The following is a 10,555-nucleotide window of genomic DNA, read 5'->3' as shown; positions in this document are numbered from 1 at the left end:
TCCATGAGCTTCGCAAACATAACTGGAACTACACCTAAATCATACTGAGATAGGAGTTATGACTGCTCAAAGTTAGCCAAAAACTCACTTTTTCCCATACTAAACCAAATTTTCCCGATTTTTTTAATTCCTTCCAAAAATGACTATTTCCATTTCTAAGCCTCTTCATAGTTATTTCAAATTGCCGGATGTTACAGTTATGACAGCTTAACACCATCTTATAGAGTCTATCTAAGTAAAATGTCTGATTCTGTGGAGCCCAAACACTTCAAACAAGCAGTCAAAGATGATAGGTGGATACATGCTATGAAGCAGGAGATACAAGCTCTTGAAGATAACAGAACTTGGATGATAGTTGACTTACTACTAGGGATGCATACAGTGGGATCTAAATGGGTGCATAAGGTCAAATATAAGGCAAATGGTGAGGTGGAGAGGTTCAAGGCCAGGTTGGTTGCAAAAGGATATAGTCAGCAAGAAGGATTGGACTGTCATGATACTTTTTCTCTAGTTGCAAAGATGGTAACAGTTAGATGTGTGATTGCTCTAGCAGTATCTAAGGGATGAAATCTCTATCAAATGGATGTCTACAATGCATTTCTCCAAGGTGATTTAGATGAGAAGGTATATATGGAGATGCCTGAAGGTTTCAGGAAGCCATGGGAGACAAAAGTTTGCAAGTTACTCAAGTCCTTGTATGGGCTTAAACAAGCCTCTAGACAATGGAACTTAAAGCTTACTATTGCCTTGTTGTCTGTTGATTTCACTCAAAGTGCACATGATTACTCTCTTTTTACTCTAAAGAAGAATGAAGGACTTGTCATTGTCCTAGTCTATGTTGATGATTTATTAATCACAGGCAAAAATGATCAGATGATTACAGAAGCCAAGGAGAATCTACATCAACAATTCAAGTTAAAAGATCTAGGAGAACTCAGATATTTTTTGGGGATTGAGGTGTTGAGATCCTCCAAGGGAGTTGTTTTAAATCAAAGGAAGTATGTTTTAGAACTTTTGCTGATGCAGGGCTCACTGGTGCTAAACTTGCTATGACTCCTCTTGAATCAAACCTAAGACTTACCTCAGTGGAATATGATTTGGTGAATGGTGTTACTGGAGATGAGGTCCTTCATGACATTACTGCTTATCAGAGATTAGTTGGAAAGCTTCTTTATGCTAATATTACAAGACCTGACATTAGTTATGCAGTCCAAACTCTCAGTCAGTTCATGTAGTCTCCTAAAAGGTCACATTGGGAAGCAGCTACAAGGGTAGTAAGATACTTGAAGGGCACTATAGGTCAAGGTGTTTGGTTACAAGCTAAACCTGCCACTATGTTAACTTGTTGGTGTGACTCTGATTGGGCTAGTTGTCCTAATACTAGAAGGTCTATTACAGGTTATGTGGTGAGATTTGGTGATTCCTTGGTGTCCTGGAAGTCTAAGAAGCAGCACACTGTCTCTAGGAGCTCAGCTGAAGCTAAATACAGGAGCATGGCTTCAGCTGTATCTGAGATCACCTGGTTGTTGGGGTTATTCACTGAGCTAGGAGTTCCTACTCAGGTGCATGTGGCTCTTTTTAGTGACAGTAAGTCAGCCATTCAGCTTGCAGCCAACCCAGTCTTCCATGAAAGAACTAAGCATATTGAAATTGACTGTCATTTTATCAGAGACAAGATCAAAGCAGGGGTGTGTTCATGTTCCTACTCAACATCAAGTTGTAGATCTATTGACCAAAGGCTTGTCTCAGGCTCAACATCTGCATCTTCTCAGCAAGTTTGGTGTGCTTAATGTCATGCACCCTTTAGCTCGAAGGGGTGTGTTCAAATACAATTCAATTCATCATCACTTAGTTAATTCATCACTTAGCTAACTAGTTAACACTGTTCACTTTTCAATTAGTTAGTTAGTTAATAGATTAATTGGTTACATTGAATCATGAGCTGTCAATAATTAGTTAGTTTGTTATCTCATTTCCTAGCTATAAAAGTACTTGTTGAGAGTCACACTTTGTATGTTGTTGCAGTTAACCATCAATAAAAATTCTCTCCCTTTCTTCTTCTACATTCAGTTTGTGTCCAGGTTCATCAATGAACTGATGAGCTCATTAGCTCACAGTTTTCTCAGAGGAGAACAAATATGTAGCTGAAGTAACCAGTGGAAAATTTGGGCAACTTGAATAGTTTGGGAAATTTTTTATGAATAAAGTCCTATGGATGTTAGTATGACATTTATGATAGGAAATATCTTCCTTTACAAAAGTAGGCGATGCCAACAAAATTGGATTTTTAGAATCTTAAATTCAGCAAAGAAGTTCATCCAACGTTTCAATGTACTAGGTTTTGTCAGACAACATTGTCAAAGATTGTAGTCGGAGAATATTGTAGATCTAGCTGTGATTGTAGGGATACACTCGACTTATTTGGGAGAATTTTGTTGTGTTTCCGTGAGAGAACACTTGTTTTGACTGTCTCTGACTCGATGGGTTCAAATGCAGCACATTTCCCACACATGTTTATTGTGGAAACATAATTGTAGATACTAATTTGCAATTGAGTTGTCATACTTGTCTCAACTAATAAAATGATTGCATGTTCTATGGGTCGTAGTTCTATCCGGGAGAAGAGGTGGGGATGACAAAGTTATAATATGTTGATGATAAGAATCTTGGCTAGTGAATTTGTACTTTTGGGGATTAACCACCCAGTATCCAAAGCTTAATGCCCTGGCTAATTTCGGTTCATACTGGATAAGCCCACTAAGGATAGAACGTCTCAATTTAAAAAAAGGTTTCTGATTACCTCTTATTAAGGATAAAAAGAGTGTTCTTTATCCCCAATAGGACAACAGTTTACGAGTTTTACAGGAAAATAAGAGCTCATCAAACTATCATTCTTTACTAAATCATTTTGATCAGGTAATAATGACACAATACATAAATAAACTAGCTTAGTTGCATTTGATTCTTGCCATGAGAGTACAAAAATATTTTATTCTCTTGTAAGATCAGGTTTTGGCGGAAAAAAAACCAACAAACTACAAAAACTAAGAGCTTGTAAGAACTCAAAAACAATTTTTAACAAAGGTTTTAGCATTTGATTATAGTCCCTCAAAAGCGTTTGACGATGCACAAAATCCTAGTCCCTACAGCAAGAGTACTAGGAGTAGATAAAGTAAAGTAATATTGTCTAGCATAATGAAATAAGTCTTCAAAAATCCTAGTCCCTACACCTGATCTGGGAACAGCTCATCTAGATCAAAGAAGCCTTTATCGCCAACAGTACCAAAGCTAGATGAGGGGATACCGGGAGGTAACTGAGCAGGAGCAACAACTTGTTCTCGGGTTCATTAACGTCCTCCTGCTCCATAATCAAGTCATCAATGCCAATTATGAACTCATCATACGCATAAGGAAACAAACTATTCATTCCATTGATAAGTGCAACATTATGATCTGAGGACTCTCCTCCAGCCACTGCTATCATCTGCTCAGCGTTGGTTCTTTCTCCGGGCAACATGCTCTCATTATTAGTTGTTGGCAGTGTTTGTGATCCTCTGCAAGCATGCCCAATCATGTCCACAGTAGTTCGCACTTGTGAAGTTCCAGCAGCTTCAACATCCACACTGGTTATATCGAGAACACTTGCTTTTGCTCTTGGTTTTCTGTTCCCTTTTTTGGTGGCATTGAGGCGCTTGAAAAACTTCTGGGAATGGGTAGCCACCTGCATTGGTGTTCTTGTCATCACACAATGTCTAGATATACTTCTCCAGTCACCTTTTTCATATATCTCTAAGCCCCGGAGAAATGACCTATAGTAGGAAAGAGAGAGAAATAAGTTAATATCAGTATTGAAGTTAATCTAGGTAACAAGTGTAAGACATTACAAAACATGATTATAAGCATCAATTAAGATTATTAATGTTGTCCTCAAGAACTGTACAGAAAACCCACCTATGTTCCTCTTCTGTCCAAGGAGTCCCTCTTTGCCTTTCTACATCTGCTTTTGAACTTTTCTTGCTGGAGTCACCTTGCATTTTTGGATAATTAGGTAATGGAACAAGGCCAGACTCAATGGCCTTCACATCTTCGACTAATATATTATAGTGATCTAGGATATCATCAAGCAATTTCCCTGGAAGTGCTTCTTGTATCTTCGTCAATAAATTGATATCCTTAGAGTAAATCGCTAGGGTATTCTCAAATATTTTATCCGCATCCCTTGTCCAAAAGGAGCTATAACATTTTTGTTTGGTGCTCATTTTCTTTTAGATCTACAAGGAAAGGTTCAAGCATTAAAATGAAAAGTGCTTGCAGAGGATTCAGAAAATGGATGAGTTATAACACATGCATGACAAAAACGACCATAAATATCTAGCATCTAAAATAAGATTTTCTTTAGCCTGACAATACGCAAGACTGATGATTCTATGGTGTAATAGTCAACAATGTAATCTACTTTATAGGTACTTCATATTTATTGAAATGGTTTTCAATTAGGTAAGGCGAAAGAGGAAATAGATAAAATATGCTTAATTAAGGAGATAACATAATGACAGTTAACATTTGTATGGAGAGCTATTTCAAACAGATACAAACAATGAGTAAGTTGACAAAATAACTTCACCAGTAGCATATTAATTGGATTTCCTTTTTTGTTTCTTTGTAAAGATCATGATTACACATTCAATATTTTTCATAATTAGAATTATTTTATTGGATTACTTAAAAAGTTTTTTACCTTTACATAAGTCCCCAAAGATACGAAGCATATGAAAACATCTATGGTTTTTACCTTTCTATCGGATGTAAGGTTTTACTATAAGAAAGAAGAGTAAAAAGAATTGTCATATTTAATTAGGATGTGACATCTATAGTTACTTGTACCGGTATTGAATTATAATTATTTAATTTCAACTAACGGGCAAAACAATATTTACCTTAAGTGTTGCGAATGTTTCCTTAAATAGACTCGGTACAAAAAATCTTCAGTCGTCTACAAAACAAAAAACTTGTAATTCAACCACAAGGTAAATAGTTTAGAAAACTGTGATATACCAATACACAATTACATAAATAGATCTTAAGAGGAGTAGGGAGGGGAAGGGTGTGGGGAGGGGGAGAGAAGAAATAAGTATGGACTCCACATAATCACATACGTCAAGCATTTGAACTAAATTCAAAGATGCAAAAGCAGAAAAACATTAGTTCACAGAGAAGCATGTTTAGAAAGATTTGAATTTAATAAATCCCTAAAAGTTTCAAGCTCAGGAGGAAAACTTCTCTGACATAGATTATAACAATTATAATTTGATTAAAATACTTAATACATAACAAGGAAAAATCTCTTTAATAGTATTCTAAATCAATTTTATTCATGGATATGACTCAAATACAATGGATGAAGAGTTTAGACACCTCTAGAGTCTGATAAGTAAATCTAGTTCATATTCATCCATTCCACCCCATATATGTATAGTCAGAACTAGAGATTTTTGTATGGAATGATTCCAAGTTCATATAAAGACATAATCTATGGAGGTTGTTGTTATATCTCATTAAAATCAAAATCTAAAGCTAAAGAATATAACATAGGAAATAAAATAACACTTTTTTCATAGAAAAACTCATATAAAAGTAGAGATTAATACTAACTCCAATGTGAATCAAGTGAAATGCTTTGACTATAATAAAAGTAAATGAAAGAGGAAAAAAGTCAAGGCATGTGTTATTTAAAGAGAAAAGACATAAAGTGTCATCTAAAGTTGTCCCAATTTTTCAAAAAGACACATAAAATATGCAAGCGTCCTATTATCCTCCTAAACAATCATGAACTGATATTATTACATCATTTTTTGTCCACCATGACATGGAGAGTGTATGCACTCTCTTAAAGAGCGTGAACAAACTAAAAAACCGAATATAATTTATTTTTACAAGTATTTTTCTATAAAATATATTTTCTTGTTTTTCTTATTATTTTATCTTTTTCTCCTTATTATTTTTTCTTTTTCTTTCTTCCTTCTTCTTCAAAAATCATTTTCATCTGCTTCTCACTTTCAATGTCATTTTTTACCACAACTGCACCTCCCTTTTTTACTACTATTCGTTTAACTCTCTTCAATTTAAAATTATATCTAAATATTTTATTACATTTCAAACAATTTGATAAATCAATTAGATTTCAAGATGATTAGTAGGTATTATTTAGTTTTTTAATCCAAATTTCAATTAAACTTTTTCAATTTTCGGAGAATTCTAATTCTTTCAAAAATATCATTTCTAGTTTTTAAGTTATATGAAAATAAGATAAATTAATTGATGATACCTTCAAAATTTTGATTTTTCTTAGAAAAATCATTAGTTTTGATTTAAATTCTACTATTATATAATTAAAATATTTGTATTTAATTAAATAATTAATTAAATTTTAATTTAATAAAAGGATAAAATAGTAATTCAACTTTTTTACTTTCGAATTAAAAATACAAATGGAAATCCAAATTAGAAATAAATAAGGGAACCAAATCAGTTTTTTTTTGTTTGTTCTTATAAAAAGACAAGGGTTGCATAGTATTTGGTAAATAGGAGAAAGTAAAAAAGCAAAAAGCATATACCGTAAGGCAGGATGGCGGAATCGGAATTGGGGACGATGATGGGTCTAGGGCTAAAATTTGGTGGTGATGTGAAAAGGGATGCGAGTGGGAAAATAATGGGATGTTTTTGTGCTTTCCGTGTAGCGCCATCGCCACAAGGTTGCGTTTTATGCAGTAGGCCCCCTCTCCATCCCGACGACGAGGAGAACCTTCACCTCGGCTATGCAATTGGTACTTTGAAGGAGCACCGTCCGTATATCGATCAAATTCGCATCAAATACTATCAACAAATCCATGAATCCTATGTTTGTTTCCTTTTCCCTTTTCAATTTATGCTACTTTCATTCATATTTGCTGTTCGTGGGTGGAGCAATGGTGGTGAACTAGTCGAGCAACAGTTCATTGGAGTGAGAAGCTCCTCGATGAGAAAAATCACAATGGGAGGAAGCTTTTTTTTTTTTGCTAGAAAGTCTTAAATTGTTGTTGTTTTGTGCTACCTTCATTGCCAATTTGATTGCAGCCCCCTTTTTGTTTTGTTTGTATCTAATCGTTTTTGTCAGATTCTAGTTTTAGGTTAACAATTATAATTAATTCCAACTTTTGAATGTTCCTATTTGTTAAATTTCATATTATCGAGTGTTCCTCTTGAAGACACGTCTATTATAATTCTTGTGTATCTTATGCCCATCCATTGGAATTCTCTTTGATATTGATATTCCAGTTTTGATATTGTGTTGTCTCTACTTGCTTGTTTGAATTGACAGGGTTTCGACTTTGATGATTTTCCCGGTGTGGAAGTTCAAATAGAACCAATTTTGAATGTCAAGGACAACGTTGACTTTGGGATAATGATGAAACTAGCTAATCGTGCCATTCAAGAATACAATGAGAAAGAGCACAATGTTTGTATGCCCCCTTCCCAGCTTTACCTTTTGTGATATTTTAACTCTCTCTCACTCCTACTATCCCTCGCAGGTTTTCAAGTATAAGGTTTTGGAGATTGAGAAAGCGAATTATATGGTAGGAGGATACGAACAGTATTTCATGACAGTTAAAGTCTTAAACCTCACCATTGGTACTTCTATTGAAACCTTTTACATCAATGTTGCTAGAAGAATCCCTGACCGTTTTGAAGAAGTCCTTTCATGCAATCCAAAAGGAATGGTAAAGCACTGAATGATGATCACATGCTGCTCTTTTTTTTTTCTTGCAAGAAACACACTTGTGCTGAATAACTAACTTAACTGTGTTTTGTTTCTCCCGAACTAATTTGCAGGTGCCGGAGTTTAGCATATTTGGCAAGAAGAAACGTTGAATGGAAAGAGGAGTGTCGCGAGAGGATAGGAATGGGCACCTGAGCTTTAGTTTGAACCCTGTTCAAGATTTCAGCATCTTACTTTTGATATATGAACTGAACTGTATTAGTGTTATGACACCATGTGGATGGTTATTCTTCTTCCAAGTTTACTACTGTTTGAGAACATTTCAGTTTATGTAGTTGCAAGTGATGTGGATGGTACTATATTGTCGAATTGAATGCTACAATTGTTGGTTGATTACGCTTTGATAGTGTGTGAAACATTCTCTATTGTGTATGAAATGGTCTCTTGATGTAAGGAAGAAGGCAATGATGGTGGAATTTACTTTCCATTCACAACTCTATATGTAATGTGATTGCTTTCTTCCAAGTTTTCTACTGTTTGAGAACATTTCAGTTTTTGTAGATGAAAGTGATGTGGATGATATGTGTATTGTCGAATCGAATGCTATAACATTCCATTGATAAGTGCAACATTATGATCTGAGGACTCTCCTCCAGCCACTGCTATCATCTGCTCAGCATTGGTTCTTTCTCCGGGCAACCTGCTCTCATTATTAGTTGTTGGCAGTGTTTGTGATCCTCTGCAAGCATGCCCAATCATGTCCACAGTAGTTCGCACTTGTGAAGTTCCAGCAGCTTCAACATCCACGCTGGTTATATCGAGAACACTTGCTTTTGCTCTTGGTTTTCTATTCCCTTTTATTGTGGCATTGAGGCGCTTGAAAACTTCTGGGAATGGGTAGCCACCTGCATTGGTGTTCTTGTCATCACGCAATGTCTAGATATACTTCTTCAGTCACCTTTTTCATATATCTCTAAGCCCCGGAGAAATGACCTATAGTAGGAAAGAGAGAGAAATAAGTTAATATCAGTATTGAAGTTAATCTAGGAAACAAGTGTAAGACATTACAAAACATGATTATAAGCATCAATTAAGATTATTAATGTTGTCCTCAAGAACTGTACAGAAAACCCACCTATGTTCCTCTTCTGTCCAAGGAGTCCCTCTTTGCCTTTCTACATCTGCTTTTGAACTTTTCTTGCTGGAGTCACCTTGCATTTTTGGATAATTAGGTAATGGAACAAGGCCAGACTCAATGGCCTTCACATCTTCGACTAATATATTATAATGATCTAGGATATCATCAAGCGATTTCCCTCGAAGTGCTTCTTGTATCTTCGTCAATAGATTGATATCCTTAGAGTAAATTCCTAGCTAGGGTATTCTCAAATATTTTATCCTCGTTCCTTGTCCAAAAGGAGCTATTACATGTTTGTTTGGTGCTCATTTTCTTTTAGATCTACAAGGAAAGGCTCAAGCATTAAAATGGAAAGTTTTTGCAGAGGATTCAGAAAATGGATGAATTACAACACATGACAAAAACTACTATAAATATCTAGCATCTAAAATAAGATTTTTTGTAGCTCGATAATAAGCAAGACTGATGATTCTCACAAAATTTCTTATAGGTAATAGTCAATAATGTAATCTACTATATAGGTACTTCATATTTATTAGAATGGTTTCCAATCAGGTAAGGCTAAAGAGGAAATAGATGAAATATGTTTAATTAAGGAGATAGCATAATGACAGTTAACATTTGTATGGAGAGCTATTTCAAACAGACAAAAACAATGAGTAAGTTGACAAAACAACTTCACCAGTAGCATATTAATTGGATTTCCTTTTTTGTTTCTTTGTAAAGATCATGATTACACATTCAATATTTTTCCTAATTAGAATTATTTTATTGGATTACTTAAAAAAGAAATTACCTTTACAATAGTCCCTAGAGATACGAAGCATATGAAAACATCTATGTTTTTTACCTTTCTATCGGATGTAAGGTTTTACAATAAGAAAGAAGAGTAAAAAGAACTGTCATATTTAACAGATGTAACATCTATAGCTATTTGTACCGATATTGAATTATAATTATTTAATTTCAACGAATGGGGCAAAACAATATTTACCTTAAGTGTTGCAAATGTTTCCTTAAATAGATACGGTACAGAAAATCTTCAGTCGTATACAAAACAAAAAACTTGTAATTCAGCCACAAGGTAAATAATTTAGAAAACTGTGATATTACTAACTCCAATGTGAATCAAGTGAAATGCTTTGACTACAATAAAAGTAAATGAAAGAGGAAAAAGGGCAGGACATGTGCTATTCAAAATAAGATTGAGATTACAGTAATCATGATTCCTGAATTGAGGATAAGTACAACCTTTTGGGATAAGAACAATTTTAAATCAAGATCTATAATAGTCAAAAGTCAAGAATTGTAACATCCGGCAATTTGAAATAGCTAAGAAGAGGCTTAGAATTTGAAAACTTTCAATTTTTGGAAAGGATTTGAAAATCTGGAAAATTTGGCTAAGTATGGAAATCAGTGATTTTTGGCCAACTTTGAGCAGTCATAACTTCTAGCTCAGGATGATTTAGGAGTAGTTCTAGTTATGGTTGTGAAGCTTGTGGAATGATCTTTCCAACGCCACCGAGTTTGCTCAATTCCTAGTTCGTATGAGCGAGTTATGGCCTTTGAAAGTTGGGCAGTTGACAAGGAAATCCGTCCGGGAATCATTAAGGGCATTTTGGTCTTTTCCCTAGCTATTTCTTTTGAGGATGTATTGTTGT

General features: G+C 34.8%; 3 protein-coding genes across 3 annotated transcripts; 1 reads left to right on the top strand and 2 right to left on the bottom strand.

Moving 5' to 3' along the window:
• Positions 1-3,250: 3,250 nt before the first annotated feature.
• On the bottom strand, positions 3,251-4,259 carry LOC107062329 (transcription factor DIVARICATA-like). Its single transcript, XM_015312861.1, has 2 exons — positions 3,952-4,259; positions 3,251-3,809 (listed from the first exon to the last, which is right to left on the bottom strand). Exons 1-2 carry the CDS (start codon positions 4,257-4,259, stop codon positions 3,251-3,253), a joined length of 867 nt encoding a protein of 288 aa, XP_015168347.1.
• Positions 4,260-6,554: 2,295 nt separating this feature from the next.
• On the top strand, positions 6,555-8,281 carry LOC102590027 (uncharacterized). The gene is made up of 4 exons (XM_006356374.2): positions 6,555-6,898; positions 7,358-7,495; positions 7,569-7,757; positions 7,870-8,281. The coding sequence occupies exons 1-4, from the start codon at positions 6,626-6,628 to the stop codon at positions 7,906-7,908; spliced, it is 639 nt and encodes a 212-aa protein (XP_006356436.1). The 5' UTR covers positions 6,555-6,625; the 3' UTR covers positions 7,909-8,281.
• Positions 8,282-8,359: 78 nt separating this feature from the next.
• Positions 8,360-8,974, bottom strand: LOC107062328 (uncharacterized). The gene is made up of 2 exons (XM_015312860.1): positions 8,881-8,974; positions 8,360-8,661 (listed from the first exon to the last, which is right to left on the bottom strand). Exons 1-2 carry the CDS (start codon positions 8,972-8,974, stop codon positions 8,360-8,362), a joined length of 396 nt encoding a protein of 131 aa, XP_015168346.1.
• Between the last annotated feature and the right edge of the window lie 1,581 nt (positions 8,975-10,555).

This window comes from Solanum tuberosum, unplaced genomic scaffold, assembly GCF_000226075.1.
Source record: "Solanum tuberosum cultivar DM 1-3 516 R44 unplaced genomic scaffold, SolTub_3.0 scf00216, whole genome shotgun sequence".
Lineage (NCBI taxonomy): Eukaryota > Viridiplantae > Streptophyta > Magnoliopsida > Solanales > Solanaceae > Solanum > Solanum tuberosum.
This window is presented reverse-complemented; position numbering and strand designations above follow the sequence as displayed.

What these genes read in the sequence shown, in the direction of transcription:
- LOC107062329 (XM_015312861.1), bottom strand. Translation starts at nt 4,259, where the DNA reads ATGAGCACCAAACAAAAATGTTATAGCTCCTTTTGGACAAGGGATGCG. An exon ending in TGGACAGAAGAGGAACATAG is followed by an intron (nt 3,810 to 3,951) that starts GTGGGTTTTCTG and finishes TTCCTACTATAG; the next exon opens with GTCATTTCTCCGGGGCTTAG.
- LOC102590027 (XM_006356374.2), top strand. Translation starts at nt 6,626, where the DNA reads ATGGCGGAATCGGAATTGGGGACGATGATGGGTCTAGGGCTAAAATTT. An exon ending in AACAAATCCATGAATCCTAT is followed by an intron (nt 6,899 to 7,357) that starts GTTTGTTTCCTT and finishes TTGAATTGACAG; the next exon opens with GGTTTCGACTTTGATGATTT. An exon ending in ACAATGAGAAAGAGCACAAT is followed by an intron (nt 7,496 to 7,568) that starts GTTTGTATGCCC and finishes TATCCCTCGCAG; the next exon opens with GTTTTCAAGTATAAGGTTTT.
- LOC107062328 (XM_015312860.1), bottom strand. Translation starts at nt 8,974, where the DNA reads ATGCAAGGTGACTCCAGCAAGAAAAGTTCAAAAGCAGATGTAGAAAGG. An exon ending in GGAACATAGGTGGGTTTTCT is followed by an intron (nt 8,662 to 8,880) that starts GTACAGTTCTTG and finishes ACACCAATGCAG; the next exon opens with GTGGCTACCCATTCCCAGAA.